Below are 26,227 nucleotides of genomic sequence, written 5' to 3'. Positions count from 1 at the left end.
ATAGCATATCATAAATGGCATAAATAGCACAACTGTTTTCATAGTTGCTGTTCGCATTACTCTAACATGTTTTAAAGACCAGAATTTTTTGTTGTCCGCTGTCCACGTCCATTTTCTTTTTCTGTTTCTTTTTCCATTAAGATGTTCTGTATATTAGATGATTTTAAAGATTTCTTCAGGTAGTGTTGATTTGTGATGCAGTGGCCAGAGTGGTTCAGGGAAGACTGAAGCTACTAAGCTAATAGTCCACTACCTCAGCTTCTCATACGAAGGCAGATATGACCACCTTCGACAGGTATTCGCAGAATGGAACACTCTCAGTAATGTATGAGGGTTTAAATGGTGGGACGGCACCCATTTCAGCCATCAATCTTTTGGGTCATTCCAGCCCATGGAAGTATTTCCCATTATGGAAAGTTTCGGAAATGCCAAGACCATCCTTAACAACAACTCCAGCCGCTTCGGCAAATACCTCCACATTCACATCCTCCAGTAAGTCTGCATTGTGTTCCGCCGTCTATAAATTCTGTTTCCCTGGTCCATGTCACTGCTAAATTGACATTACCATAATTGCTGCTGTTTTATGTTGACTTTTTCCACATGGTTGAAAGAGGGATTGTTGTAGGAACCTCTTTGTCCAAATATCTCCTTGAGAAGTCCAGGGTGGTTTTTCAGGTAAGAACTTGGATATCTGGTCTGAGGTGATGTCGTACACATGTTTGCATACACACATGTGAAGCAGCAGATATTATCGGGTCCAAACCACGACAGGACATTGTATTCTTTCATTATAGATGCCTTTTGTTGCTTATCTTTCCCAGTCTGCTCCATGTATAGAAAAGGTCAAATAGCCATCATTAAATAATAAATAAACTGGTGCAGACATCTCTCCTGCAGGTAAATTATAAAGCTCAGCTGTCCTGTCTGTGACATCATTTAATCAGATCAGTTTTAATTTAAGGAGCTCTGGTTAGAAATGTACAAACATGAGGGGGGAAAAAAATCTGTGTTCTAAACCTTTTTTTCAAATACAGCCCTCATACTTCCAAACAAGCTTCTTTTTTCCTCTTCTGCCCCTCAAATCTGCCAGCAGCCTCCCATTTCCTCTGTGGTTTTGTGGATCCACTAAAACATCTGCAGCCTTTAATTCAATTCAGTGCTAACCCTTAAAGGTGTGGTGTTGTCTGAAGGTCTCTGTTATAAGCTGACAACAAATGAGTTGATTTAGAGGCACAGCTTTTTTATTCTTCTGCCTTGTAGGCCAGAGAAGAGAGGAACTACCACGTGTTCTATGAGCTGTTAGCAGGCATGAATGACTGGGACAAGCAGGAACTCTACCTGCAAGCTGCTGAGACTTATTACTACTTAAACCAAGTACGTGTTACATTGCTGGAAACTGAATGTTTGTTTAGTTTGTGTAGTTTTCCCTCCATTAGTTTTGTCCTCTGTCTTTCCCAAGGGTGGTTCCTGTGAACTAAAGGGCAAGCAGGATAAGCAGGACTTCCAGCTTTTGCTTCGCTGCTTTAAGACTATCGGTCTGCAGGCTGATCAGATCTCAGCAGTCTGGGCCATCCTCTCCTCTATTCTGCAGCTTGGAAATATGTGCTTCAGTTCTTATGAGGTACGTGTAATGTCTGGAGGAGAGAATAGGAAAATTTGAAAGGTAAGCAGACCTCACAGTTTGTTTTTTCCTTTCAGAGCGAGTCGTTTGAGGTGGCTCGTGTCTTCAGTGAGACTGAGGCCAGGAGGGTTGGATGCCTGCTGCAGATTTCCTCAGAGGCCCTGCAGACAGTCATCACTCATAGAGTTACGGTCAGACATTATTTTGTTCATGTGCCACTCACTTGCCATTATTTGGCTTTATGATCTAATTAATTAATTAATTAATTAATTTGTCCTCAGGAGACAATCTACGACAGGATTTACTGCCCCCTGTCTGTGGAAGGTGCCATTGAATCCAGGTATATTAGCTATTCTAGCCATGGGCGCAAAAGGTATTCTGCAACTTCCTGGTGCATATTTACTGCACAAGCCGGTCTTCACTAAATGTTACCATCTCAATGGTCAATAAAGAAGGATCTGTAACAAAAAATATCTAAAGTGCAGCTGTAAATGTCTGATTTAGACCAGATCTCAGACAGAAAAAAAGAGAATAGAAAATCTATTACTCATTACTTTGAATCAAGAGCATCTCTCAATGCACCATGTGTCAAACTTTGTCAGAATTTCTCATAAACAACAAAACACAACCACCCTTGAAGAGTAATAACTCAAATGTAGTAAATGCCATATCCCAACAAAAGGTGAATATTCTTATTCTGTGTTGCCCATTGCAGAGATGCCATTGCCAAAGCCTTGTACTCAGTGCTGTTTGATTGGTTGCTGGAGCAGATCAATGACTGGTTGAGTCCCACTGAGATGGACAGTACAGTGGGAATTGTGGACATCTATGGTTTTGAGGTCGGTTTCCTACCCTAAATCGGATTGGTCAAAACAACTATCCAGCCATACTTTTTTTTGTAGTGTGGAACATGACCTGACAGTTCCTCTGTGTACCCCTGGCTGCAGGATCTGGGGGTGAACAGCTTTGAGCAGCTCTGTATCAACTATGCCAATGAGCAGCTGCAGCACTTTGTCACCAGGGCAGTGATTTCTCAGGAGCAGGTCAGCAGGCTGTGTGAACTGGGAAGACATGCAGGATGAGTACTTTATGAAATACTGACCAAATGTGTTCATCTGATTTCTCTCAATTAATTAGGTGAGTAATTATTTTAAAAATCACTCAGAGAGAGCATAGACCTCTGCCAAGCAGGTCGTTTCCATTTCCATTTATATAGGCTGAAGTCTTACATTATGATCAAACCCCCTTGCTTTGGTCTTTGGAAGAGTCAAAGTCCCTGTGGGATTGAAAGCATTATCAAAATGTAATTTGATTGAAATTTAATTAAAATCGATTCATATATGAATGAATTGAATTAATGTGAATGAATGAATTTGCTGTGTGCTTTCTTGTACTCACTACATACTGAGTACCAAATTTCCAAAATATTCGTTCTACTAGCAAAGCGAGGACTTTTTGTGAAGTGAGGACATTTTTGTTGGCCATCACAATTTCATAGAACTGCTTAATTAAATGGTTTAAGGTTCAGGTTAAAAGTGGGTTTAGGTTATGGACAAGGGTCAAGGTTGGGTCAGAAGTGTTAGTTTGGATGGTTAGAGTTCAGGTAAGAAGCTTGGGAAAAGATGGATCAAGGATGTGCGTATGTCTGTGTATCTGTGTGCATTTTGATATGTCGACTGCTGGCTATGGGATGCAGTTGCCCCTGACACCCTGATCAGGAAGGATCATGAAAGGCAATTCCATGAATAACACTTTTCACTTGATTTCACTTTTCATCACATAACAATACATTTGGTTCTCTTTCTCCTTGTTTTCTCCTACTACAATGACAGGAAGTCATTTAATAGTCACGTCATTAGTTTTAAACTGGAGTTGTCTGGTCACCATTGTGCGTTACTGGTCTATTTGTCTGTATAATTCACATGTGCTGACGTGTCTGCAGGAGGAATACAGTGTTGAACAGATCCAGTGGTATCCAATGCAACTTACGAACCTTCACTCCTGTCTGGAGCTCATATCCTCCCGACCACATGGAATCCTTCGTATACTGGACGACCAGACCTGCCTCCCACAGGTGGAATCATTGAATAGACTCGAAAATCTCATTCAGATTTCCACACAGTCAACACTGACAAGTTAATCAAAATGGTGTTTTATATTAATGTAAATCTGGTCACTCAAATTGCTATTTTGCCTTTTTCCTCAGGCCACCGATCATACCTTCCTCCAGAAGTGCCATTATCACCATGGGAACAGTCCCTACTATGCCAAGCCCAAGAACCCACTGCCAGTCTTCACTGTCTACCACTATGCTGGAGCTGTCACCTATCAGGTATCCAGCAGCCTGCTGCCAGACGGTCTTCAGCACAGACACACTGGACATGAAATCTGTTGTTTTTTCCCAGGTTCACAATTTCTTGAATAAGAACCATGACCAGTTCAGGACTGAAGTGGTGGAGCTTTTTGCCAGGAGCCGTTTAAAGGTCACCCATCTCCATAAGACCCCTGCAGACAGTCGATGTTGAAATGAAGCAAACTGAAGCTGTGCTATTTGTTTTTCCAAGCAAAATTTTTTAATGTTGTCTAATTTCTTCTTAATTTACAATCATTATTATGATTTTATTTGCATCTGACAGCTGCTGGTGTGATAACTTAAATATCCTATTTACCATTTGGATCAATATAGAAACATTAAATTAAGAGGTTCTATGTGACTCTGTTGATGACTTTACCCTCCGTGGGCCAGATGGTGTCCGAACTGTTCCAGAAGGTTCAGGACAGGTATGTCCAGCAGAGAGAGTTGGGCTGGAGAGGCAAAGGTCACCGACAGCATCCATCCACCGCTGCCTCGCACTTTCTTCAGTCACTGGCGGAGCTCACCAGCCGCCTAGAGAGGTACCAACACGCCAAGCATGCTGTTGCTGCCAACTTCAACGCAGTGAAGTTGGTGATTTCAGCTTTTGATTTGCTCTACCACATTTTTTTTAGATGCAAAACCACCTTTATTCATTGTGTGAAGCCAAACTACATCAAGGTAACTTCAGACACTGGACAGCCATTCTGTCACTAGTATTCAGCCATCATCAGTGTTTAACAGCGCCTGTATCTCACACCCCTCCAACAGCTTCCTGGAATCTTTGATGTGGATTACGTGTTGGCACAGTTAAAGCATGCAGGGACTCTGGACACTGTCCACATCAGGAAGGAAGGTTTCCCTGTTCGAATGCTGTACTCCTACTTCATGGAGAGGTGCTGTAAACATCCATAACTGAACATTGTTTGCATTTTCCAAAAAGCTTTACATCACTTGCTTTACCCGTCAACGTTTTACAGCAGAATAACTCATTCCCAGTAAGACTGGACAGTTTCCTCATAAAAATAAGGAGCATCAGTTTTTGTGGTTCTATTGGTGTGATGCTGGATATTCTGGGTAGAATGTGAAGCCCATGTTCGTGTTTTACAGATACAAGTTGCTAGTGACTCTGCACAGTACCGAGGCATCAGACAGGGCGCAGACAGTTGCTCTGCTGGACATGACTGGTGCAGAGGAGGGCCAGTACCAGCTGGGACTTACCAAGGTGCTTTCCTGGTCATTTACGTGATTGAGAAGAATGTCATGCTGTGCACATCAGCACATATGACTAAAACATCTGTGTCCGTGTTAGGTTTTTCTCAAAGAGCTCCTTTATCAGCAGCTGGAAGATAAGTGGAGCAGCACCCAGACCTGGGCCGCCATCACCATTCAGAGGAACATCAGAGGCTTCCTCTGCAGGAGGAACTTCAAGTTCTTCAAACAGAAAGCAATCATCATCCAAAGTCATATTCGGGGACACCAGGCCAGGTACAGGGAGTTGGACTAAGAGGACTTCTTTTCCTATTCCATGAATGCAACCAAATATTATATCTTTTTTTAAGCTGCCTTGTGAAACAATAAAAAATCTAAACAGTGTTACCGTTATTGCATGATCAGGAATAAAGCACTGAAACTTCACCATGTTCTGTGTAGTCACTCACACATTTCTACTTCCTGTCATCCATCTTGTTATACCTCCTTTCATCCTAAAACTATTTTGGTCCAATATTTGCAGCCAGTTAGTTGTTTTATGCGAGCATGAATGCTTGTTTAGAATACAGTCACTACATGTTCATAATCTGAATTGGATTGGAGGATGAGATCACAATGTTTTCTCACTTTATTTTGAATTTATGTACACCAGTAACTTTGGTTGAGTACTGATACCTGTGGTCTAAAGCGAACTCTCTGTATTGCTGCTCTCTATCGCTCACAGGAAGTATTACAAGCGTCTGAAGCAGTCCTTTACCCAGTTCTGGGCAGTGATGCTGATAACCAGGAGCACCATCAAAAGACACCATTGGAGGAAGGTAGATAATGAGAAATACTCGCTCTTTGTCCTTGAGTGTGTTTCTTAGCAACCATGTGTTTACTGACTTTACGGTGCCATCAAACTGCCTCTTACACAATATGAACTTCAGACAGTGTTAAAGTTTGGAGTGAAGAGTGAAGTGGAAATGGCCAGAACATTAGACAATAGAGAATTCTTTCCACAGTCATGTCAATCAATCAAAAAACATTTCTGGTCTCTATATGTTATCTATATGTTTCTAATTAGTCATTTTTTTCCCAAATAACCTTCACTCTGTCTCCTCATTTCCCCCTTTCTCTGTCTGTCTGTCTGTCTGTCTGTCTGTCTGTCTGTCTGTCTGTCTGTCTGTCTGTCTGTCACGCTCACACACACCCCCCCCCCCATCCCATCCACACACACACACACACACACACACACACACACACCCACACCTTATGCCTTAGCCAACCCGGGATATTGGACTTCTACCTCTTCCACCTCTATAAGTGAACTTCAGGCTGCTGCTGCATCTCTTTTTCCACCCTCAGGTAAACCTTCTCTGTTCTTCCTCTTTAACCTCAGCATCAAATATAACAACCACTCTGTTAAATCTTCAGTATATTTTAACTAAAGATCACTGAATAATCAGAAAGAATCTGAAAAATAGAGACAATGTTATCCTCCATGACATTTCTGTGTATGTTTTGGCAGATGCGTCCAGTGTTTGTCAGCCTCAGCTGTAAATTGGACGTTTTTCTTGTATTTGGTTGACATTTCCTGTCACATTACTGCTAGTCTGTTTGCTGTTGGAGTTTTTATGACACTTGGACTATGAACAGGAAAGGCTGTGGATCAGAGCTGCTTTATTTTAACTGTGCTGGCCTGGTTTCACCTTGAGTTGTGGTTTAGAATTATAAGAAAATGGAAATGGTCCCGTCTGACCACCAGAAGACCAGACAAATCCCTCTTGTTTAAATGTAGAGGGATAAATAAATGACATGTATAGGGATGTTCAGCGTACTCTTTAATTACTGGAGCTGATCATTGATCACTGGTCATAAACTGGACTTTGAATCAAGGTTTTGTCAGTATCAAGTCCTAATCTGAGAGAAATCTTAATGTTAGCCACAACAAATGTGAAATGTGTGTATGTTTGTACTTATAACTTTAAATTCTAATGATTAGATTTAGTATTAATATTAGATCAATCAGTGATGACCAACAATGCCTATAATACAATTATGAAAGAGTTGAGTCCCTGGTGTTGAGTCACCTGTTTCAATGCATCACCTCAGTGGATTTTAAATAAAACATGTCTGAGTGAGGTGTAATTTAATGTGCTTTACAAAAACTTGACGACTGTCTTTTAGTAATACATCAGTCTCCAGGTGCTTAAACTAACCTCTTTGATAAAGTATCAATATTTCATACATAATTTTATGAGAATTCTTGGAATTCCACAATTCTGAAGTCTGGAGAACATTACCAAATGTTTCCTCCCCAATGGACTTTGTCAGGCTTGTTCAGCTTGATTGTGGATGCCTTTATTTTCATCTACAACAACAGTAACAACTTAACTTTAGTGGAGAGGGGAAGAAAATTCCATTTCTTTGTCCTAAGAAATTTGGTTTGGTGTTTTGGCTCATCATGCGTCTTTAGCATAGCATTTAGCGTTTAATGTAGGCTCATCCCTCGGAGTGTAGGTGAAGTATGAATCTTTAATTCAGTGTCTCCTTCTCGCAGGAGTAACGCTAAAAGAATGCATGGCAATTCTACAACACTGTCTCAACTATGTGTGGCACATGATGTGGTCTCTCCTGCCCTTTTAATGACCATCTATCCATTACCTCTTCCTCATCTTTCCATCCTAAGAACAGTCTGATCAGTTTTTGAGGCTTTCATCCATCTCATAATCCAATCTCAAGTGTTTTCACCCTGTTGTAAACTCTGTATTTACATTCAAAGAGGCATGTATTGATTTTAGACCTTAACAATGATGCTCCAGGCCCTTCTTTACTTTCCTATATGATTTTAATTTACCGTAGTTTTAGTTCTTTAGCTTCCTTGTATGTTTTTTGTGCTGTTAAGCATATTTCCTTAGTTCACACATTCTTTCTTTTTTAACTTGATGATTTGACCACTATGCTTTTACAAATTCTCCAATTGGCGTATGTGTTTGTTCTAACCTTTTACTGTTACTCACATTGACACTGTCTCAGTCAAACAAATACCAAATGTCTTATTATATATTTTTATTAGTCAACTATCTTATTTAGGGTTAGGGTTAGTTGGTCTTTGGCTGTTGAAGTTGAGTTACTTTTTAGGGCACATTTCTGTGAAAGCTCATAATTTAAATTTGATGTTTAATTTCTTTTTTCTGGAGGTGTGTAAAACCATTTAAACACAAACCTGAAAGATCGTTTCAAGTGTGGATCAATAACATAGGTGTGGTTTATTGCACAACATTGCTGTCATGTTTTAGTGACACCCATGACAAGGTGGAATAAGATAACAGATGTCATTCCCGGTGTCATGTCCATATCATATATTCCATGTATAGAATGGCACAAACAGTTAATTCTTTAATGTTCAAATGCTGTGAATATTGTAAATAACACAGAGGGACAGATGGAGTGTTTTACTCATCACTGCAGATGCAGGAGCAACGTTGCACTGTCAGACTCAATCTGGTGAATAATTTGTGGACTCTTGATACTTCATGGTTTATTACACGAGGTGGAGCGTAACAACAGTGGGCGTCGCAAGACTATATAACCAAAGGTGCCTAAGAATAGATGCAATTGAACACAGTGCGGGTCGAAAAGAGGAAGTGCTGAGATCATTTTCAACCTGGATGAAGACAATTGACCGGTCATGTTTGTTTTTGTCCGCTTCAGGAATTTCATGAGAAGAACAAAGTAAAAGCAGTGACAAAGGCTAAATCAAAATCTCTGGAAATGGTAAGGAATTAAACTGACTATTTTGACCCTGGATGGTAAGACCACAAGGTGCTTCAACACGAGCTTCCTGCGGCTGTCTTTCAGGATGTGGGAATGTTGGAGATCCCTGCTGAGTTGTCAGCCAGACTTCGCAACGCAGCAGGTAAATTAAGCTCCGTTCACCGTGGGTTTGTTGCTTAGCTCTTCTCCAGTAGAGAATATAGTTATGGAACTATTCAGGATGAAGCAGCAGGTGGTAGCATCACATACATGAACAACAGGCTGCGAATGAAGCCAAAGAACACAATTTGCTTTCAATTAAACGTGCTTTCACATTCCAATGTAGGCTGAAATGATTGGGTCAGAAGTTCTGAATCTCTATTGTAAATATTATGGTTCAAATTGTAATTCAACAAACCAAAAACTGCAGGCCACAACCTGGACATTTACCCAGGATCCTTGATGCTGTATTTTGCATTAGCCTTCCTGACATGAGAATAGACTTTGATATGATAAAAGAGGCATTCATTTTATTGCACATTTCCAACCCGTGAAGCAAGGCCTCTACAGAATTTGATGCGTTTTCAGCGTTGTGTTGTCAGAGCGTCTTATTTGTAATGATTTCAGATGACCTTTTAGCATATACTTCTTTTTAAATCATTCAAATATGCTGTGGGCACAAATAACAACCCTCATTAAATCAGTAGATCATATTTTAAAGTTTTTAAATGCAGTATTAAGCAATAAGTCTATAATTTGCACTGTGCTCTGCTGCCGTATTTTGAAGAAAATTTAACCTTGTGATTGCCCGCCGCTCTCCGTCAGGGCGGCAGCATGTGTCAGAGATCACAGAAGTGGCCCCTCCACTGGTGAGGGCAGAGCACAACCTCCTCCTACCCTTGGATATAGACAGATGCCCATTCTCTCATTACATAAAGTCCGTATTGAAGGTAAGCCAGGCTGGAGCTCTTTCACACACAGGACACAAGTCAATGACTTTCACTGACATAAAATATTCTCTAAACAGGATGGGAGAACATTATGTCATTATTTATTGTATAATAAACACACACTTGGATAGAGATCTGAGCCAAATCTTGTTTAATAACACCATTAAGCAATGAAACTATTACCTTTTGCAACTTTCTCAGGATACATGGGCACAGCCTCAGGGGTACCCCTTACAGAGACCCCTCACCCCCCTGGAGCCTGAAGATGCCAGAACTGCCTTGGATATTTACAAGCTAGTATGTAGAAGTATTTAGATTCATTATTTAAAGATTCAGATGGCCATAAATTCACACTTGTTTCCTTTTATTAATGTAAAATCTCCTCAGATCTTGCGATTCACGGGGGAGAGTGACATGGCGCAGGAGCAGATCTTGGGGAACTACATAGTGGAGAAAGCTCTAAGTCAACCAGCACTGAAGGATGAGATCCTGACCCAGTTGGTGTACCATACATGGGACCTGAATCAGGGGCAGGAAAACTTCAGGGGGTGGCTGCTGCTGGCCTGCTGCCTCAGTGCCTTTACGCCATCACCAACGTTGGACAAACATCTGCTCAAGTAGGTTCAGCTAGACCAGCGTCAGGTGTCGAGTACAGATCCAGCCAATGGTGTGCTCTGTGAGGCTTCCTTTTGTACAATTTGCTGATGTCTTCAAATTGCTATAATGTGTTACCGCCAATCTATTCTATGCAGGTATGTGTCAGACAATGGTCCAGGGATGTACCGCTCTCTGTGCCAACACAAGCTGCTGACCTCTCTGCAGCTCCCGGCTCCAGCTGCCCGAGCTTATCCCCCCACTGAGCTGGAGTGGACCACCATCCAGAGAAAGGGCACCGTGGTTCTGGATGTGCACACATTCAATGGTGTGACTGACTAACAGAGCTTGAACACTGTTTGTGGAAACCCAAATGTTCATCTATAATATCTGCCTCATCGTGTTTTTTCTCTCAGATGAAATGTTGACAAGTGAAGTGGAGTCATGGACGACAGGAGAGCAGCTGGCCTCGTGGGTTCTCCTTAGCAGGTACATCTATTCACATGTAGTGCGTTTACACGCTTTCAACGTACCACAACATTAGTTTGTGACCAATGGGTTGGTATGTCATAGAGGTGTATCGGAGGCTGTACAGGGCTGGTCGGTGTCACTGCTGACTGATGACGGCTGGTCAGATCTAGCAGGTTCTGACTTTGTCATGGATCTTCTGGGTGCAGCAGAAGCTGAGGGAATGCCTCCAACATGGTCTCCCTCCCACAGACAGTCCGACTATCTGTTCAGCCAAGGAGACAGGTGGGTCTACCATAAATAGGTGGCTCCATTCAGTGTTTGAAATAAAATTCTATTGATCATCTGTATGTTATGTCCTTTTCAGAATGCCATCTACAGATCTGGATGATTTCATACCTCCAGCACCTCTGATGCAGGCACCTGGACCACCTTGGAGAGGAGATTATCCACAGGAGGGTGGGGGATTATTTCAGTTATTCAATTAGCAAAGCAGTCAAAATGGCAATTAAAATTTTAAAAGGAAATCTGAAATGGTTCAAACACGAGTCAACTATTGCCAACTATATTGTGTGTAAAGACAAAGTGACCAAAACTGTGCACGACTCCAGTGTGCCTCCGTAAAGCGAATGACAAACTTCACTGGAAACAAATAGTTCCAGACCCAATGTTACTTAATTCGCAAAATGTGGTTACTTATTATGAGGCAAATCAGTTCAATATGTCAATCATTAACAATTAACAACCATAAGGTCCTTAACTTCTTCTTTATTGTAAATGGAGTTAAGTTTCAATTCAAAATCCAAACTCATCATTATCAGGTCTTAAAAACAATCCAACCAGACTGAAAAAGCACAATTTGCAGTATTAAAGTAATCACTTTTGACACGGATTGCATTCTGTTAAGTGGTTGTTTTCTTCTGTTCAAATACCATTTTCTATGCAGCTGCTTACGTTAAAGTCTTAAGATTTCTTCTATTTAATAGTTCAATCAACACATGAACAAATGTAAACTTTACTTTTGTGTCTTTATGGTTAATGGAATTATTCACACAGATTTAAAGAAACATTTTTTTTCTAGATTAAAGATTTGTATTCTTGCATTCACAATAATTACAGCCGCATTCACTGGCAATTATATTCTTAGGTTGTAACTAAACATAATCAGAGCATAAGTAAAAGAATAAGCAATAAAACGTAATGGGCAAAAATGAATTATTGACATGAGCCCACACACTTATGAAAGGAACTTTGATAATAATCTAATAAAAACCCAAACCTTACATTCTTCTAATTTACAATTGACATATTTGCAGGCCGTCGTCATGGCCGACAGTTGGATGATTACGTAGATGACTTGTTCGAAAACGTGCTGGACCAAGGACCTCCTGTTAGTGAGACCAGAAGTCATTAAATCATCCCCAATGTCACTATAAATATATAAAGTTTTGGGTAACGTGTATGCGTGCAGGGCATGGACAGAGTGGCCATGTTACACCGTAGGATGAGAGGAGCCGGAGGGATTGGGCCCATGCAGCCAGGCATGTATGGAGCTGGTAAGAAACCAGGATCTTCTGCCCATCACCATAATATGCATCACTCAGCAACAGAATCCATAAAATATTTCACATTTTTCGTGTGGGAGAAAAAACTTCTACAGCAAAATGCATTTTATATTATTTGTTTTATGGAAACGTCTGATCATTCTGGTCTTTAGGTATACCTATGACAATGCCAACTTATCCCATGGGTAAGTGACATTAGTTGTTACATCATCAAGGATCGACCTTTAATGATGAAGAGATCGTGTTGATAATAACTGCTTAATTCCCTGCTCTGTACAGCAGCACCATTTGGCTCCACGATGGCCGGCTTTGGCACTGCTCCTATGATGCCAGCAATGCCAGGTAATAAAGGAACCCCCAATTCTGCATCCTCTATGCTTCATTTAATGTTTAGTGATATACATTGAGTTGGGGCAGTGGTACTTTGGTGTATAGGGGACTGGGATGAGAAGTGGAGGGTTCTCAGTTCAAGTCCAGGCATGGATAAACCTTGGGAGGTGTTCTGGTAGCAGGTTAGGTGCCCGGACCCACCCAGAGCACTGCCAAGATGCCATTGTGCAAGGTGCCCAACCGCCAAATGCCCACAGGGCCCTGCAAGCAGACTCATGAGCTGCTTACTTATTCAATGGTGTGCCCTGTTTTCACCCATATGCAGTTAGGCTCCAGCACCCTCCTACATGATAAGGGGATGAAAAGATTCTATATTTTACCTAAAAATAATATTTTGTATTTGTATTCCATTTATATCAATTTAAGCTTCAACACAAATGGAAGTATCCCCCAAAATATGAACAAGATATCCTTCTTTACTCTATCCATATCTCTGCACTGGCGGTTGGTAGTAGCACTTGTAACAGGTGGTTTAGGACTGGAAGGTACTATTTTATTCACATTCAGGTTACAAGCACACACATATTGTGTTGTTGATAGAGTGGGAAAATTGAATCTGCATCGAAGTGATCTGGGCAGGGCTTCAGTTGCCATCCACCAATACCTCCACCTGCCTCAGGTGGAGCTAATCCATGTTTTAGTTTTTACATGGAATCCTCCGACATTTTAAGAGGAAAAAGCAGAAACACACTCTCGGACACATGAGAGGATAAAGGAGGAGGTCTAGTACTTTATAAATTTGACTAATTTGTCATATATAATTGTTAATTGTTGGGTAGATCTGAAACTGAGGGGCCAGTAAGGAGCCATCTATTGGGATGATATGAGATCAATAAAGATTATGTGAACATAATCACTAATGCTGATGGGGAATCCTATTTATTCCTGCACAGCCATGATGGTGCCTCAGATTCCTGTCCCTCCAGACCCCATACAGCAGATGGCAGCAACACAGCAGGCCCTCATCAACCAGCAAGCCCTCCTCATGGTGAGGACCCCTTCATCGTTGAGCTTATTTTCAGGTAACAAGATCTATTGGAGTTTATCTCATCCTTCATCAATGTTCTGTTCTGGTCCCTCAGGCTCAACAGATGACCATGCAGGCGATGAATCTGTCCCAGCAACAGACACAGGAGCAACAGAAAAAGGAGGGGAAAAAGAAGACAGAGGAGGAGGAGAAGTACCAAAGACGTCGGTCTGAGCGGCGATCTAGGGGGCGCTCTCGCTCTCCATCACCTCGAGCTCCTTCACCCAAGTCAGACAGACATAAAACGCATAAAAAACCATCCACCTACAGAAAATCTGACTCAGAGGTACTAGTCTGTATGCTGGGCTAATCTGTTTCTTTAAAAAAAGATAAACATCTGTTTTAAAGAGATCTTTCCTCATAATTATTTGTAGGGTATATTTATTTATTTATTTATTTATTGTTTCACTCTTTCCTTCTTATTTGCATTGACATGTTATGGGCTCACAGACAGAAGAAGACCATCAAGAAGAGCCTCACACCTTCAGAGATAAGAAGGCATATTTCCAGAAGATTGGTGGGTGCCAAGTGACCATTTGTACTATGGTTCATGCATTTAAGAAACTTAAACATTTTTACTGCCAATTATCTTTTGTATATGTCACCTCTAATTTTTCTGGTCTGGTGGCTGTGTCCTAATGCCCAAATATATTGTGCTAAACAATCTCACAGCTAATATATCTGTGTCTAATATAAAATAGTATTAAAATACAATGTTTGGGGTAGTCTTCTAAACTACAGTGCATACATCTGGCATGAATGTTTTGTCACCTGATTAATATTGTATTAGTCCAACATTTGACCCTTGTCAAATCCTTTAAATCCTTGTCCATTTATTGCATTTCATATGAAAAAATGTTCATTTGTTCTACATCCAAAGTATGAATATACAAGATATATATATTTGCAGGTAAATCCACAAAAAATAAATTCCAAACCCAAAAGCCTAAACCAGCTTCTCCCAGTCCATCCAGACAACACAAGCACTCTCCATCACCCCCACCTACAAAACCCAAGCCTGAAGGTGAGATCACTTTAAAAGATCAAGACATGACTTAATTTTCTATCTGAATTAAAAGACATCATTAAGTTCTATGAGTGGTTCTCATCTCTTTCAGCAAAGAAACTTGACTTGATACCCACTCCACCCCCCACCAAGCCAAAGCCCGAGCCCACCTCCAACATCAGAGAGATTATCAAGCAATTTAACAGTAGACCAAAACCAGAACCTAAACCCTTTCAACCAGTCAGGTCTGTATGTGTAATTGTCCTGATTGAAACCACCACTTTTAAAACAATTATTTATTTAATCTTACTAAAGTTAAACTTCACTTTGATAACTTTTTATAACTAAAGTTTTGGTCAAAGATTAAACATGTGATAAAGCACCCTTGCTTTTTATCATTAGGATACCAAAGTGTACGTTGTGCATTGGTGTGACACAACAGGTGCATGTTTGCGTGATGCTTTTGAATGAATAAATGCCCTCATGTGCTACCAGTTCCATAATATCAATGAGATCTGTTTGAAAAGATACAGATATCAGGTTTAATATAGAAGAGAATGATTGAAATACACAAATAATGTTAGATTTTTTTCTGTGTGGAAGAACACTTTATAAAATTTTGGTTCAAATAGCTAATTTTGGGGCGGCACGGTAGTGTGGTGGTTAGCACTGTTGCCGCACAGCAAGGAGGCCCTGGGTTCGATCCCCGGTTGGGGTTGAGGCTGGGGACTTTCTGTGTGGAGTTTGCATGTTCTTCCTGTGCCTGCGTGGGTTCTCTCCGGGTACTCCAGCTTCCTCCCACAGTCCAAAGACATGCATGATTGGGGATTAGGCTAATTGGAAACTCTAAAAATTGCCCGTGAGTGTGTGAGAGAGAATGGTTGTTTGTCTGTATGTGTTGGCCCTGCAATTGACTGGCATCCAGTCCAGGGTGTACAGTGCTTGGTGCATCAATCTTTATAATGCTAAATACGTAGTGGAACATTCAAATAAAAAGATACATTTTCTTTTTATGACCAATTTGACCTGTTTTAAGCTGAGTAAAGAAAGAAAATTAGTTACCTGTGAAATGACGAAAGGATAATCACTGAGTTTCTGTAAAAATGCCAACAAACAAAACAAAAATATATTGGAATGAAATTAAAGTAGCTTTACAGAAACCTAATGTTAAGCTTGGTTTGTTTCTCCAACTGAAGACAGCCAGTCCAGGTAATGAGATTCCAAGAGGTTCTTGGAGGGCTCTTGGATAATTGATGAATCAACAACATCCTTTTTTCCTCTTAATGACACCGTTGTTATTTGTGATGCGATTCTATCCCACAGATCTCCTGGCCGGTTTGTGTTGAACAACAATGATCCCAAGAAGGATGCTCTGGCCAAGCTCAAAGATGTCAAACCTCCCACCCCAGTGAAGGTCAGACCACTGTCTCTCCTTGGCAGGTCTAGCATGTGCATAATCTCTGTTCCTCTCTCTATGTTCTTGCAGAAAGAGTTCATACCTCCTCCTCCTCCTCCTGCACCGCCTCTGAAGTCCCCAGACTCCGCTCCTTCTGCCAGTGGTCCCCGTGTCATTTCCAGCGACATGCAGAAGAAACAGGGCTACCTGCTTGACCTGTTCCGCCGAAAGAACCTTCAGTCCCCTCAGCCTCCTCAGTCCCTTCCACCATCTCCTCCAGAATCCCCCCCTCCCCCTCCGTTGCATGAAGCACCTGTCCTTCAGGATATACCTGACCCACCTCCCATTGTTGCCCCCTCACTCAGTGGGTGTTGGTTATAGTCTCCAAACATCTTATATGTGAATTACTAAGTTTCTAAAAACTAGCATTCACTCACCTTCACCTTCACGTGTTGACTAGATGCGATGCCCGATGAGGAAAACATTCGCTCCCAGCTTCACCAATTCTCTTCCAGCGTCTACTTCTGTTATACCAACATACCTGGAAAACTGTTCTTGCGAAAAGAGGTATGTGTCACATAGATTTATCCAACATTTGCATTGGGATTTATCATCATCATCCATAACTTTCCTATATGTTCCTTTCCAGTTGAGATCATACATAATTAAGTAATTGTCATAGCTTAGAAATTCTAACTCAATGATGTAATTCTCTTTTAATTCAAAATATTAAATCCATGTCTGAATGACAAAGAACTTGTTATAAATATTATCCCAGAGTGCTTAATTGGGGATAAAATTCCAATTGAAATAGGTTCAATTGTTTTTTGAGTGAGATGAGCTTTCCTGATTTCTTTTTCTGTTCTTTTAACCCCTTATGCACTGTTTTACTACTACTTTAACTTAACGACATCATTTCAGCATCCTACAACTATATTGTAATTTCAGTATTACTACTGTTATATTTTTGTACCCTTTACTTTTTGCACTTCTAACACAATCCAAATAACAAATCATAGCCAACATTAACCCCACGTTTCATGTCTGGTTACAGGTGTTTTACCCCAGAGAGATGTTCGATCGGCCCTATATACTCAATCTACTGTGTGAACAGGTGAGTTTGTGCACAGGTGTCATGACCCTTGTGCACAGGTGTCATGACCCTCTCTGCACTTTGATGACCTGTGCTTCCTCAGATCATGAGGGACACCTACTCTGAGAGCTGTGTGAGGATAAACAAGGAGGAGAGAAGGAAGATGAAGGACTTGCTGGGTGAGGTGTTTGACAGACATCATTTGTGGGTGAAAGGTAAGAAAGAAGGAAGCCTAAATCACAGAATGAACATTTTACTTTTAATTCCCCAGCACATTTCAACGTGGGAACAACTATCAGCACAATCCAGAATGACAGCATGAAGAAGAGGATTGTCATTGCAGCTCGTGACAACTGGGAAAACTATTTCACCCGCTTGTTCCCAGTCAAGGTGAAGACTAAAAACAACAGCAAATTGCATATGTCAGTGATACAAACTAATATATAAAATTACTTTATTTGTGAAAACAAAATAACTTGGATACACCATATGGGGCTCTTCAATAAATAAATAAAATAAAAATAAATAAAATCTATTTACAAGTATTGAAGGAATTATCTAGTTTTGTTTGTGAATTTTGTGGTTGAATATATGTTGTGTAAGAACTCTAACCTCTCTCACGATATAACCAATGGCAACAAATACACTATGAAAAAGTAGTATATTTTCAGGCAGGATCTTCAATTATTTGTATAAATGAAAAAAATGTCATTGGTGCAGTGTTAGCCATAAAATTATTGAGCTACATCATTTATCCCTGACATTGATACATTTATGTTGTCTTTTGTAGCCTAACAGAGCCTCGTTATTAAAATTGACAAGCTGCTTTCTGTATGTGTCATGTGTTATAGACGGACAGTGATGACACTCAGCTTTTGGGTGTGTCTCATCGAGGCATTCGATTCCTGAAAGTGGTCAATGCTTCAGGCATCAACCCCAAACACCTGCATGTCCTCAGAAGCTACAGGTTAAGCAAGTCACTACAGTAATGTGTATCTGTTTCAGCTATTTAAAAAACTGCACAAAATACTCCAAAAATAAATCCCAAACAACATTAATTGGTTTAAGCTACATCACATATTCCAGCCAAAGCTTCTGCATTATAATTTAACACACACATTTTTTTACATGCAATTATATAATGTAGAAAGAGATGGTTTTGCCATTCATTACATAGAATGGTTTTGTATACAGCAAAACAGTTTCATGTTGGTTTCACCCAATATTGTCAAGCACCCTACAAGCTTTGTTGTGAGCGATTTACTGGAATGACTAACAATGTTGAAAAGTTGGTATCCCATGCCTTATAAAACTCAGGTTTACTTATCTACTATTCATATTAGACAGACTTTATAAAACTAATCGTGTGTTCAGTTCGAGCTACTGGTCTGTGTGGCACTGAATCCAATCTGTGTGGATGCAGTTTTGCAGAATTGCTGTCCGTTGACCTCCAGGGTGCCGACAGAGTTCAGCTCGAGGTGAAGGGTGAGAATTTGGTGCTACTGACATCCAAAGCTCCTCAGATTGCTGATCTGGTGCAGCTCTTCCTCCAGGAACTCATCAGGGTATTCATTTAAGTATTCATTTTTAGTTAAAAGCTATTAGGGTAACACACAATATTAAATTAGTTAAAACAAACAAAAAACACCTTTGTGATTTTTAGTTGGTAATTGTGCAGTTCGCAGACTTTGTGATGGGTTTATTTGGGGTGGTGTTTAAACTCCTGACAGCTAGATGGCAGAGTCAAATGACTGTTATTTAACTCCTGTTTGCATTTTAATGGATTCTGACCTCCGGCATCTGTCCGTCCATCTGCTGTTGGCAAGACATATTAAAATAATTTTAATGAAATTAATAGGACGTGTTGACAATGGGCCAAGGAAGTGCTGGTTAAATTTTTAATCTTTGACCTTCCAAAGCTAAGGGAATTTGACTGTAATTAAACCTACCATGTTATGTGACATTGTAAAGGCTAAGGTCATTGTAATGTGTTTTATTTTATGCTATGCTATGCTATGCTATGCTATGCTATGCTATGCTATGCTATGCTATGCTATGCTATACTATACTATGGGTGTGAGTCATAATATGTGGGAAAATGGCCTGCATGGTGGAGGTATTTAGTTCTAGTTTATATATCAGATTACTAGATTACTGCAATACACATTTTATATGTTTCTATATAAATCACTTTCTATATCAAATTTCCAAACTTTGTTCTCCTCGTGCAGGATTCGGGTCACGTGGTCGCATTGAAAAGTTTTGCAACTGATGACAAAAGTCTGCTCAGCTTCAGTAAGGGAGACGTCATTAAACTCCAACCAATGGAAGGACTCCAAGTAGGTGAGGTCATTATAAAGAAACCCAACTAAATAACTGAGTACATCCTGTTGCAGGCAGTTAGTTCAGGCACTACCTGCAAGACCAAAAACTACAATATGAAAAAGATGTCATGAAAAGTCATGTTCGGCTTTGTAAAATCAGAACTTTCACTTATTTTCTATATTTTGAAATGAAATTCTTATCTCTTGTTTGTGTTACTTATGAATAAAAATAAATACTATTGTTTTATTTCCCATCTTCAACTAAAATCTATACATTTTTCTGCCTTTTCATGCCTCTTCGAGCTCTTGCTCTCAGTCTCTTTAATGATCTCTGCAACTATTTTCCTCCACCAGGTTGGCTGTTTGGCACCATTGGGGGGCGCTCTGGTCTCTTCCCAGAGGATGTCACCCAGCCGTCTGCAGCCCCAGACTACCACAGCCTGCACCTTATTCGAAGAGATGAGAGAAGGAAAAGTATGAGATCAAGTACAGGGAAGGGTCCATCTTCAGGTTCCTCCAGGAACGTGACGAGCAGTGATGATGTCGGTCAGGAGGCTTTGGGGCCCGGCATCCTCCAAAGTTCCCTCAATGGTTCCCTATATGATCTGGACGTCCCCATTGCAATGGCTGAATTTGCCTTGAAGTACTTTAGGTATCACAAAATAATTTAGGACCACTTTTGGTTAGACAAAATGTTTAGTTCCATTTGCTTAGACCTTTATTTTATTTATTTATTAGAGCGGCATCTACAGGTCTTCCAGTGTCAGAGATGATTCAACACACACCGGTGAGAGCAATGCAATAATGTAATATTCCTACAAAATAATTCTGCCTTTAAACAAGACAAATACACTGGTCGTAGTTGGACAGAGAGGATACATGGACGTGTTATAGTGGGACAAAGAAGAAGGTCAGGTTAACGTGGATGAAGGAATGATAAATAGTGATTGTGTGACAGAGAGGATGGATGAACTGGTTAAGTTGTGAGAGATACACGGACTGGTTAAAGTGGGAGAAGATAGAATTCATGGTGATGGTGGGACACAGAGGAGAAATGGACTGGTTAAAGTGGCAGAAGAAAAGATAAATGATCAGGGTAGGACAAAGAAGATCAATGTGGGTCATTGTGGGACAAATGTGGTGGGTAAACAGAAATAAGATCATAAACTGACCACTGCGGTGTGCTTATTTGCTTTTATCCACTTTTTATGATGATTTTTTACTATTTTATTTTTCCAGGCCCCGATAAATGATTCCCTGATTATGAACAATGATCCTGAAATCACTGATTTATCTGTCCAGTGCTTCATGAGTGAGTGTCGTTACAGATATAAGCTGTGAGCAAATCCACGTATATACACATACATACATACCTCAAATGACCATGTATCTGCCCCTTCCAGACATCATGCAGTTCATGGGTGACATACCAATGCCGAGGAAATCCTCCCACTCGGACTGCCTGAGGAATGTCCTACTGGTGTGTGCCCTTGTTTGTGCATGCGCTACATGCATACATGTTTTTTTCTGTTTAATGTGTGTGTTTTCTATTCAGTTAGGGAAGGAAAAGGAGATGCTGAGAGATGAAATCTTCTGCCAGGTCATCAAGCAAACAATCAACAATCCAAACCAGTGAGTTATTGCATCATACATTGACATGAATATTCTCAACACACAGTAGATTCAATCCCCTTGATAAATACACATATGTTGAGGACTGGGCTGAGAAGTGGAAGGTTCCCAGCTCAAGACCTGGCGCAGACAAAACATGGAAGGTGTTCTGGTAGTAGGAGGAGAGGTGCTAGAACACCTTTAGAGCAATGCCAACTTACCCTTGAGGAAGGTACCAAACCCACAATTGCTCAGATAGGGCTCTGCAATGAGCTGTTGACTTATTCATGGGTGGGCCCTGCCTTCACCCATTTGCAGCTGGGATAGACTCCAGCACCTTTATCCCCTAAAAGAAAATGAAATGATGTAAAGTCAATTTTAAGAAATGTTTATTTATTTTAAATGCATTTGTTAATTTATATATTAATAATAACATTGTGTCTAAATTCAAACACTCTTTACTCCCTACTCACTGAAAACCTGCTTTCCTACAATATACTCAGTGGTTGTTTTTTTGTTAGTGTACTAATGTGGTCTTAATAATAAATGTCATGTCTTGTTTTACATTTGCGACCTCAATGAATGATGGGATACAGTCTTTAGTTAGGAGACTTTTATTGGACATCCCTTTTTACAATTCATTATGGGATACTTTAAGTGCACTAAATAGAGTACCGGTACAGAGGTTCCTCAGTTAACACTGATTACAGCCCTAAAAATGATTCACTCCCTAGTTATTGAACTGTAGTCTGTGGTTTTGGACACAGCCGCTGTATGTGTTTACAATTAAACTCACTTTTGGGCATGATTAAACCGAGAATCTGGATCCATAAAATGGTTAATTATCCATAAATTAGCAAAAAATGCAGACAGTTCATTTTATTGTTGCTGTGGAATGATTAAGCCAGAATTTAAAGTTTAGCCTGAAGTCAACAGTCATTGTCAAGTTTCAGTGCCATTTTTGTTTTTTGCCGGAACAGATCCAGCTGTGCCCTCGGCTGGCAGCTGCTCAACCTGGTGAGCGGGTTCTTCCCCTGTTCTCCAGCCTCCCAGCCTTATTTCACCCAGCACCTGCAGGACGTCACTCAGGACAACCAAAATAATTATAAAGGTGCCACATGACCGTACACACAGCGGTGCCAGAGATCAGTCCTGATTAACACGCAAAAACAATAAGCGAATCATTGTGATGTTAAAAACTGAACAGATGTTCAAAGTCATGTTTTTGTCCACAGAGCTGGCTTACATGTGTCTGGATAATTTGGAGCGTTCTCTTGCTTTTGGCGGTCGCCGTAACATCCCCTCACAGGCAGAAATTGGGGCCATTCTGGCAAGTTCACTTGCACCAAACCAATAACGGCAGAATTTTCACCTTGTGTTGAATGAAGTTTAATGGTTTAATGGTTTGGCCTGTGCAGGCTGGCCAGACATCTCGAGAGATTAATGTCCAGCTGCCAGGAGGAGTATACTTCCCAGTCCAGATTCAAACTTTCAGCGTAAGAACATTTTATACCAATTTCTTAAAAAAACACAATAAAAGGTCCTGCTCACTGTCAGCATGTCTCTGATTGTATCATCTTGGCCCCGTAGGTGGCAGCAGATGTGGTAGCGCAGATCTGTAAAAAAATGGGTATCTCTAATCTTGAAGAGACCAAAGAATTCTCCCTTCTGGCCTGCAGAAATCAAGGTGACAGATACGGCGTGATATGCCTATGTATATCTATTTGGTATAAATATATATCTAAACTCTCCGATCATTGATATGTGAGTAAACTGAAGCTGGGTAGAAAAGAGAGTCCCTAAAATATTTGCTGAGAAAAAAAATGTGCCTTTACCCATTTTGTGAACTTTTAAAACTTCTTATAATCCATTATTAGATGTAATAATTTTTATCAGAATTCCATCTGTGAAATGATTTTAGATTCACGAACAGGATTATATTAATAATTTAAAAGAATCTGATTAATTTGTCAGTAAAAAATATCAAAAATATATAGAAATAAGTTCTAATATTTTAAGACAGTTTTTGAAAATCAGAGACAAACAAACCAAACAAGACTGAACTCTCATAATCACTTACACACGCTGCGTGGCTCAAACAACATGGAATCTATACCTCCTCCATTTTTCTTCCTGTCAGACGGGATGGTACGCCCCCCCCAGGCTCAGGAGTACCTGCTGGACTTTCTATCGGATGATGGCTCCGTCCTCTTGTCCCTGAGGAGAGTGGTGTGGGTCACTCCACTGACTTTCAACAGTGACCTTTATGTGGACTTCCACTATCAGCAGGTGATGCAGGAATGTATCTGCTGTAAAAAGCAGTAAAATTATGCTCCATCTGACCTTGTATGTGTGTTTGTGTAGCTTTTGTCTGGTTATTTGAGTGGACAGCTGATGCTTAGTCCTGCTGCAGGAGGTCCTTCATTAGTCCAGCAGACAGCAGAGCTCTCTGCTCTGCAGCATCTGTCTCAGGGTCGGATGCACATGCCTTCAGTGTAAGTCACACACCCACACACATAATGACAATTACAGACAGACATATGAAACATTTAGAAAAAAAGTATTTGAGTTTAATTAACATGTTATTACTAGTTGTTGTTTTTTTGTTGTTTTTTTTTTACAAATGAGAATAAAAATCCTTTTTTTCTTTATGTCAACTCAGTTAAAAAAACTTACCTTTCTTTCAAGGGGGGAGTTGAAAGAGTACCTCCCACCGCAGCAACAAGTCAGCAGTAACATTGAAGAGGTCTACACCTTCTCTTTGGGTCAGATTGCTGCCATGCATTCCCTCACTCCTCAGGAAGCCAAAATAAAATTCATTGGTGGGTGATATCTTCCTAATCAAATCCTCGATCATTACGATGATGATGATGATGATGGTGTTGCAATGACATTTCTTTCTAACACTTATTGACTTTTAGAGTTTCTGACCACCCTGCCTCTCTTTGGTACCAACATTTTCTTGGCTCAGAAGGTGAGCCAGAGAGGCTGTCCGTCTCCATGTATGGTCAGCATTAGCCAAGAGGGGGTGCTGTTTCTCAATCTTGCAACACAGGTACCCTCAGAAAACTTCAGTTTTACATTCTTTTCAGACTTTTGAAGACTTTGGCCGTACAGTGTGGAAAACATTACCCTAATTTCTACAAATTTGGCTAGATTAGTTAAAGTCACAATGGCCCTTTTGAAAAAATATTTCTATAAATGATTGTTATCAGAGTAAATGAAGATAAACACACACACACACACACACACACACACGCACACACACGCACACACACACACACACACATTCCTGTATTTATTTATTTAAGCTTAAGTCATATTTGGGCCTCTAAAATTTCCCTCCAATGAGATTTTCCACTAGACAATGTTTATTTTTATTTTCATCTGCAGGTGCCATCATTCGTAATTCCTCTGGCAGACATACAGTCAATGCGTGCCTTCCCAGCAAAGAAAAAAGGCAAAGCACCTGCTGTGGATATTTATTTTGGAAATCCAAGCAGACCCAAGAAAATCACCATTAATCTCCAGCAGGTAAAAAGAGTTGGGAATTCTTACAGTCTTCAATGTTCTCTTCTAAGATCTGAAATTCCAAATAAGTACTTACTTCTAAAATAAAAATAGAATGACATGGGTACTAATGAACAACATAATTAATGCTGTTGTTAAATCCTTATGTATTGTCTTCTTTCTAATATTTGATATATGTGAATTCTTATCTACTTTGTGTTAATGTCTCTTTCAGGGCAAGGAGTTGTGTCACATCCTAGCTCTGCTTATGATCGAGGTCAAAACCTCAAGCTCTAATCGCCTCTAGCTGCACACACAAAACAATAGTGCCTTTCTGTGTTTTCTGAATTTCATCACGATAATGAAGTACTGACAGGAATATAATGATTTCGTCTTCAGTGTTTTGTGTGAGACATGTTGCCGTGTATCAGAGCAGAAGTGGATGCCACAGTTGCGACAAGTTAAATTTTTTTGTTGGCACTGGAATAATTGAATTAAAATTTACTACAGTTGAAATGTTACTTTAATTGAATACATTAATATTACTTCATGTAATATAAGGTAAAGATTTGTGAGCATTAAAATGCATTTATCGATGTAATCTGATCTCATAAATGTGTTGTTGTGGTTTATTTGAAGGACATTTTCTTTAAACTGTCACACAACTGAACCAAGGCAGAATTTCTATCAGCTGTATGAACATTTTGGATGTTATGTGGAGGCAGGTGTCAAAGTAAACCCTTGCTGATGATTCACTGAGTGCAAACATTCAAATTATATCACCTTTTAAGTTATTTGCTGTCAGTTGAAATAATTTATTTTATCATGTGGAATTTTCTAATTAAAATAAGCTCACTACAGACGTGTCATGTGATTATTTTTCGTTGGCATCTGAAATCCTAATTCCACTGGTTTTACTCCCTACTTTGGCTCTTATTTTGGCTCTTATATATTCTTTAACTTACTCTTAATTTTAGGTAGATGTAAAATGAGGTCTGCCAGTCATTAACTTGCACTTGCACCATACAAAAACATATACCGGTAGTCAAACTTTTGCTGAAGTGTAGACACTGCAGCACCTATTTTGTACATTCTACCTGTCAGTGCTTTTCATAAAAAACAAATTAGTAACAAATTTTGGTTTGTTCTTTGGACTTATTAGAAATAGTCTGAGTCAAAGTGTCTGAGACTTTTAATTCCTCTTTTCCAATTGCCTATACGGCAAACTGTAGCTTCTGAACAGAGAAACTTACCAAATATGAAAATACAGCACAGTTATAATATAATGTACCATAATGTCACCCAGCAAGTGCATTCAGGTGATGTTGTTTGTTTTGTTTAGAATTTCTGGGCAAATTCAATGAGATTT

General features: G+C 40.0%; 1 protein-coding gene across 2 annotated transcripts in view; it reads left to right on the top strand.

The window, feature by feature from the left end:
* Positions 1–25,718, top strand: part of myo15b (myosin XVB) — a 30,546-nt gene extending 4,828 nt beyond the window's left edge. The window contains exons 7-66 of one of the 2 annotated variants that reach the window (XM_057016924.1): positions 202–295; positions 389–492; positions 612–675; positions 1,261–1,374; positions 1,460–1,621; positions 1,699–1,812; positions 1,903–1,961; positions 2,337–2,460; positions 2,569–2,664; positions 3,564–3,695; positions 3,828–3,953; positions 4,027–4,104; positions 4,368–4,516; positions 4,610–4,655; positions 4,746–4,870; positions 5,085–5,199; positions 5,287–5,462; positions 5,911–6,004; positions 8,883–8,945; positions 9,030–9,087; positions 9,750–9,874; positions 10,076–10,171; positions 10,262–10,491; positions 10,627–10,796; positions 10,885–10,957; positions 11,042–11,221; positions 11,304–11,395; positions 12,253–12,326; positions 12,408–12,492; positions 12,654–12,686; positions 12,781–12,843; positions 13,785–13,879; positions 13,974–14,204; positions 14,369–14,435; positions 14,829–14,942; positions 15,037–15,169; positions 16,248–16,332; positions 16,411–16,684; positions 16,781–16,887; positions 17,375–17,434; positions 17,517–17,592; positions 17,685–17,803; positions 18,265–18,380; positions 18,837–18,978; positions 19,645–19,756; positions 20,092–20,389; positions 20,476–20,524; positions 20,977–21,049; positions 21,141–21,217; positions 21,293–21,369; positions 22,329–22,459; positions 22,584–22,678; positions 22,767–22,844; positions 22,939–23,035; positions 23,489–23,637; positions 23,713–23,843; positions 24,037–24,170; positions 24,270–24,403; positions 24,742–24,882; positions 25,094–25,718. In XM_057016924.1, the coding sequence (XP_056872904.1) occupies positions 202–295; positions 389–492; positions 612–675; positions 1,261–1,374; positions 1,460–1,621; positions 1,699–1,812; positions 1,903–1,961; positions 2,337–2,460; positions 2,569–2,664; positions 3,564–3,695; positions 3,828–3,953; positions 4,027–4,104; positions 4,368–4,516; positions 4,610–4,655; positions 4,746–4,870; positions 5,085–5,199; positions 5,287–5,462; positions 5,911–6,004; positions 8,883–8,945; positions 9,030–9,087; positions 9,750–9,874; positions 10,076–10,171; positions 10,262–10,491; positions 10,627–10,796; positions 10,885–10,957; positions 11,042–11,221; positions 11,304–11,395; positions 12,253–12,326; positions 12,408–12,492; positions 12,654–12,686; positions 12,781–12,843; positions 13,785–13,879; positions 13,974–14,204; positions 14,369–14,435; positions 14,829–14,942; positions 15,037–15,169; positions 16,248–16,332; positions 16,411–16,684; positions 16,781–16,887; positions 17,375–17,434; positions 17,517–17,592; positions 17,685–17,803; positions 18,265–18,380; positions 18,837–18,978; positions 19,645–19,756; positions 20,092–20,389; positions 20,476–20,524; positions 20,977–21,049; positions 21,141–21,217; positions 21,293–21,369; positions 22,329–22,459; positions 22,584–22,678; positions 22,767–22,844; positions 22,939–23,035; positions 23,489–23,637; positions 23,713–23,843; positions 24,037–24,170; positions 24,270–24,403; positions 24,742–24,882; positions 25,094–25,165 (6,781 nt within the window). In that variant the 3' untranslated portion in view covers positions 25,166–25,718. Of the gene's footprint in view, positions 1–201; positions 296–388; positions 493–611; positions 676–1,260; positions 1,375–1,459; positions 1,622–1,698; positions 1,813–1,902; positions 1,962–2,336; positions 2,461–2,568; positions 2,665–3,563; positions 3,696–3,827; positions 3,954–4,026; positions 4,105–4,367; positions 4,517–4,609; positions 4,656–4,745; positions 4,871–5,084; positions 5,200–5,286; positions 5,463–5,910; positions 6,005–8,882; positions 8,946–9,029; positions 9,088–9,749; positions 9,875–10,075; positions 10,172–10,261; positions 10,492–10,626; positions 10,797–10,884; positions 10,958–11,041; positions 11,222–11,303; positions 11,396–12,252; positions 12,327–12,407; positions 12,493–12,653; positions 12,687–12,780; positions 12,844–13,784; positions 13,880–13,973; positions 14,205–14,368; positions 14,436–14,828; positions 14,943–15,036; positions 15,170–16,247; positions 16,339–16,410; positions 16,685–16,780; positions 16,888–17,374; positions 17,435–17,516; positions 17,593–17,684; positions 17,804–18,264; positions 18,381–18,836; positions 18,979–19,644; positions 19,757–20,091; positions 20,390–20,475; positions 20,525–20,976; positions 21,050–21,140; positions 21,218–21,292; positions 21,370–22,328; positions 22,460–22,583; positions 22,679–22,766; positions 22,845–22,938; positions 23,036–23,488; positions 23,638–23,712; positions 23,844–24,036; positions 24,171–24,269; positions 24,404–24,741; positions 24,883–25,093 lie in introns of both variants that reach the window. The other variant, XM_057016839.1, reaches the window with a different exon arrangement.
* The last annotated feature ends 509 nt before the right edge of the window (positions 25,719–26,227 follow it).

Source organism: Takifugu flavidus, chromosome 1 (assembly GCF_003711565.1).
Source record: "Takifugu flavidus isolate HTHZ2018 chromosome 1, ASM371156v2, whole genome shotgun sequence".
NCBI lineage: Eukaryota > Metazoa > Chordata > Actinopteri > Tetraodontiformes > Tetraodontidae > Takifugu > Takifugu flavidus.
This window is presented reverse-complemented; position numbering and strand designations above follow the sequence as displayed.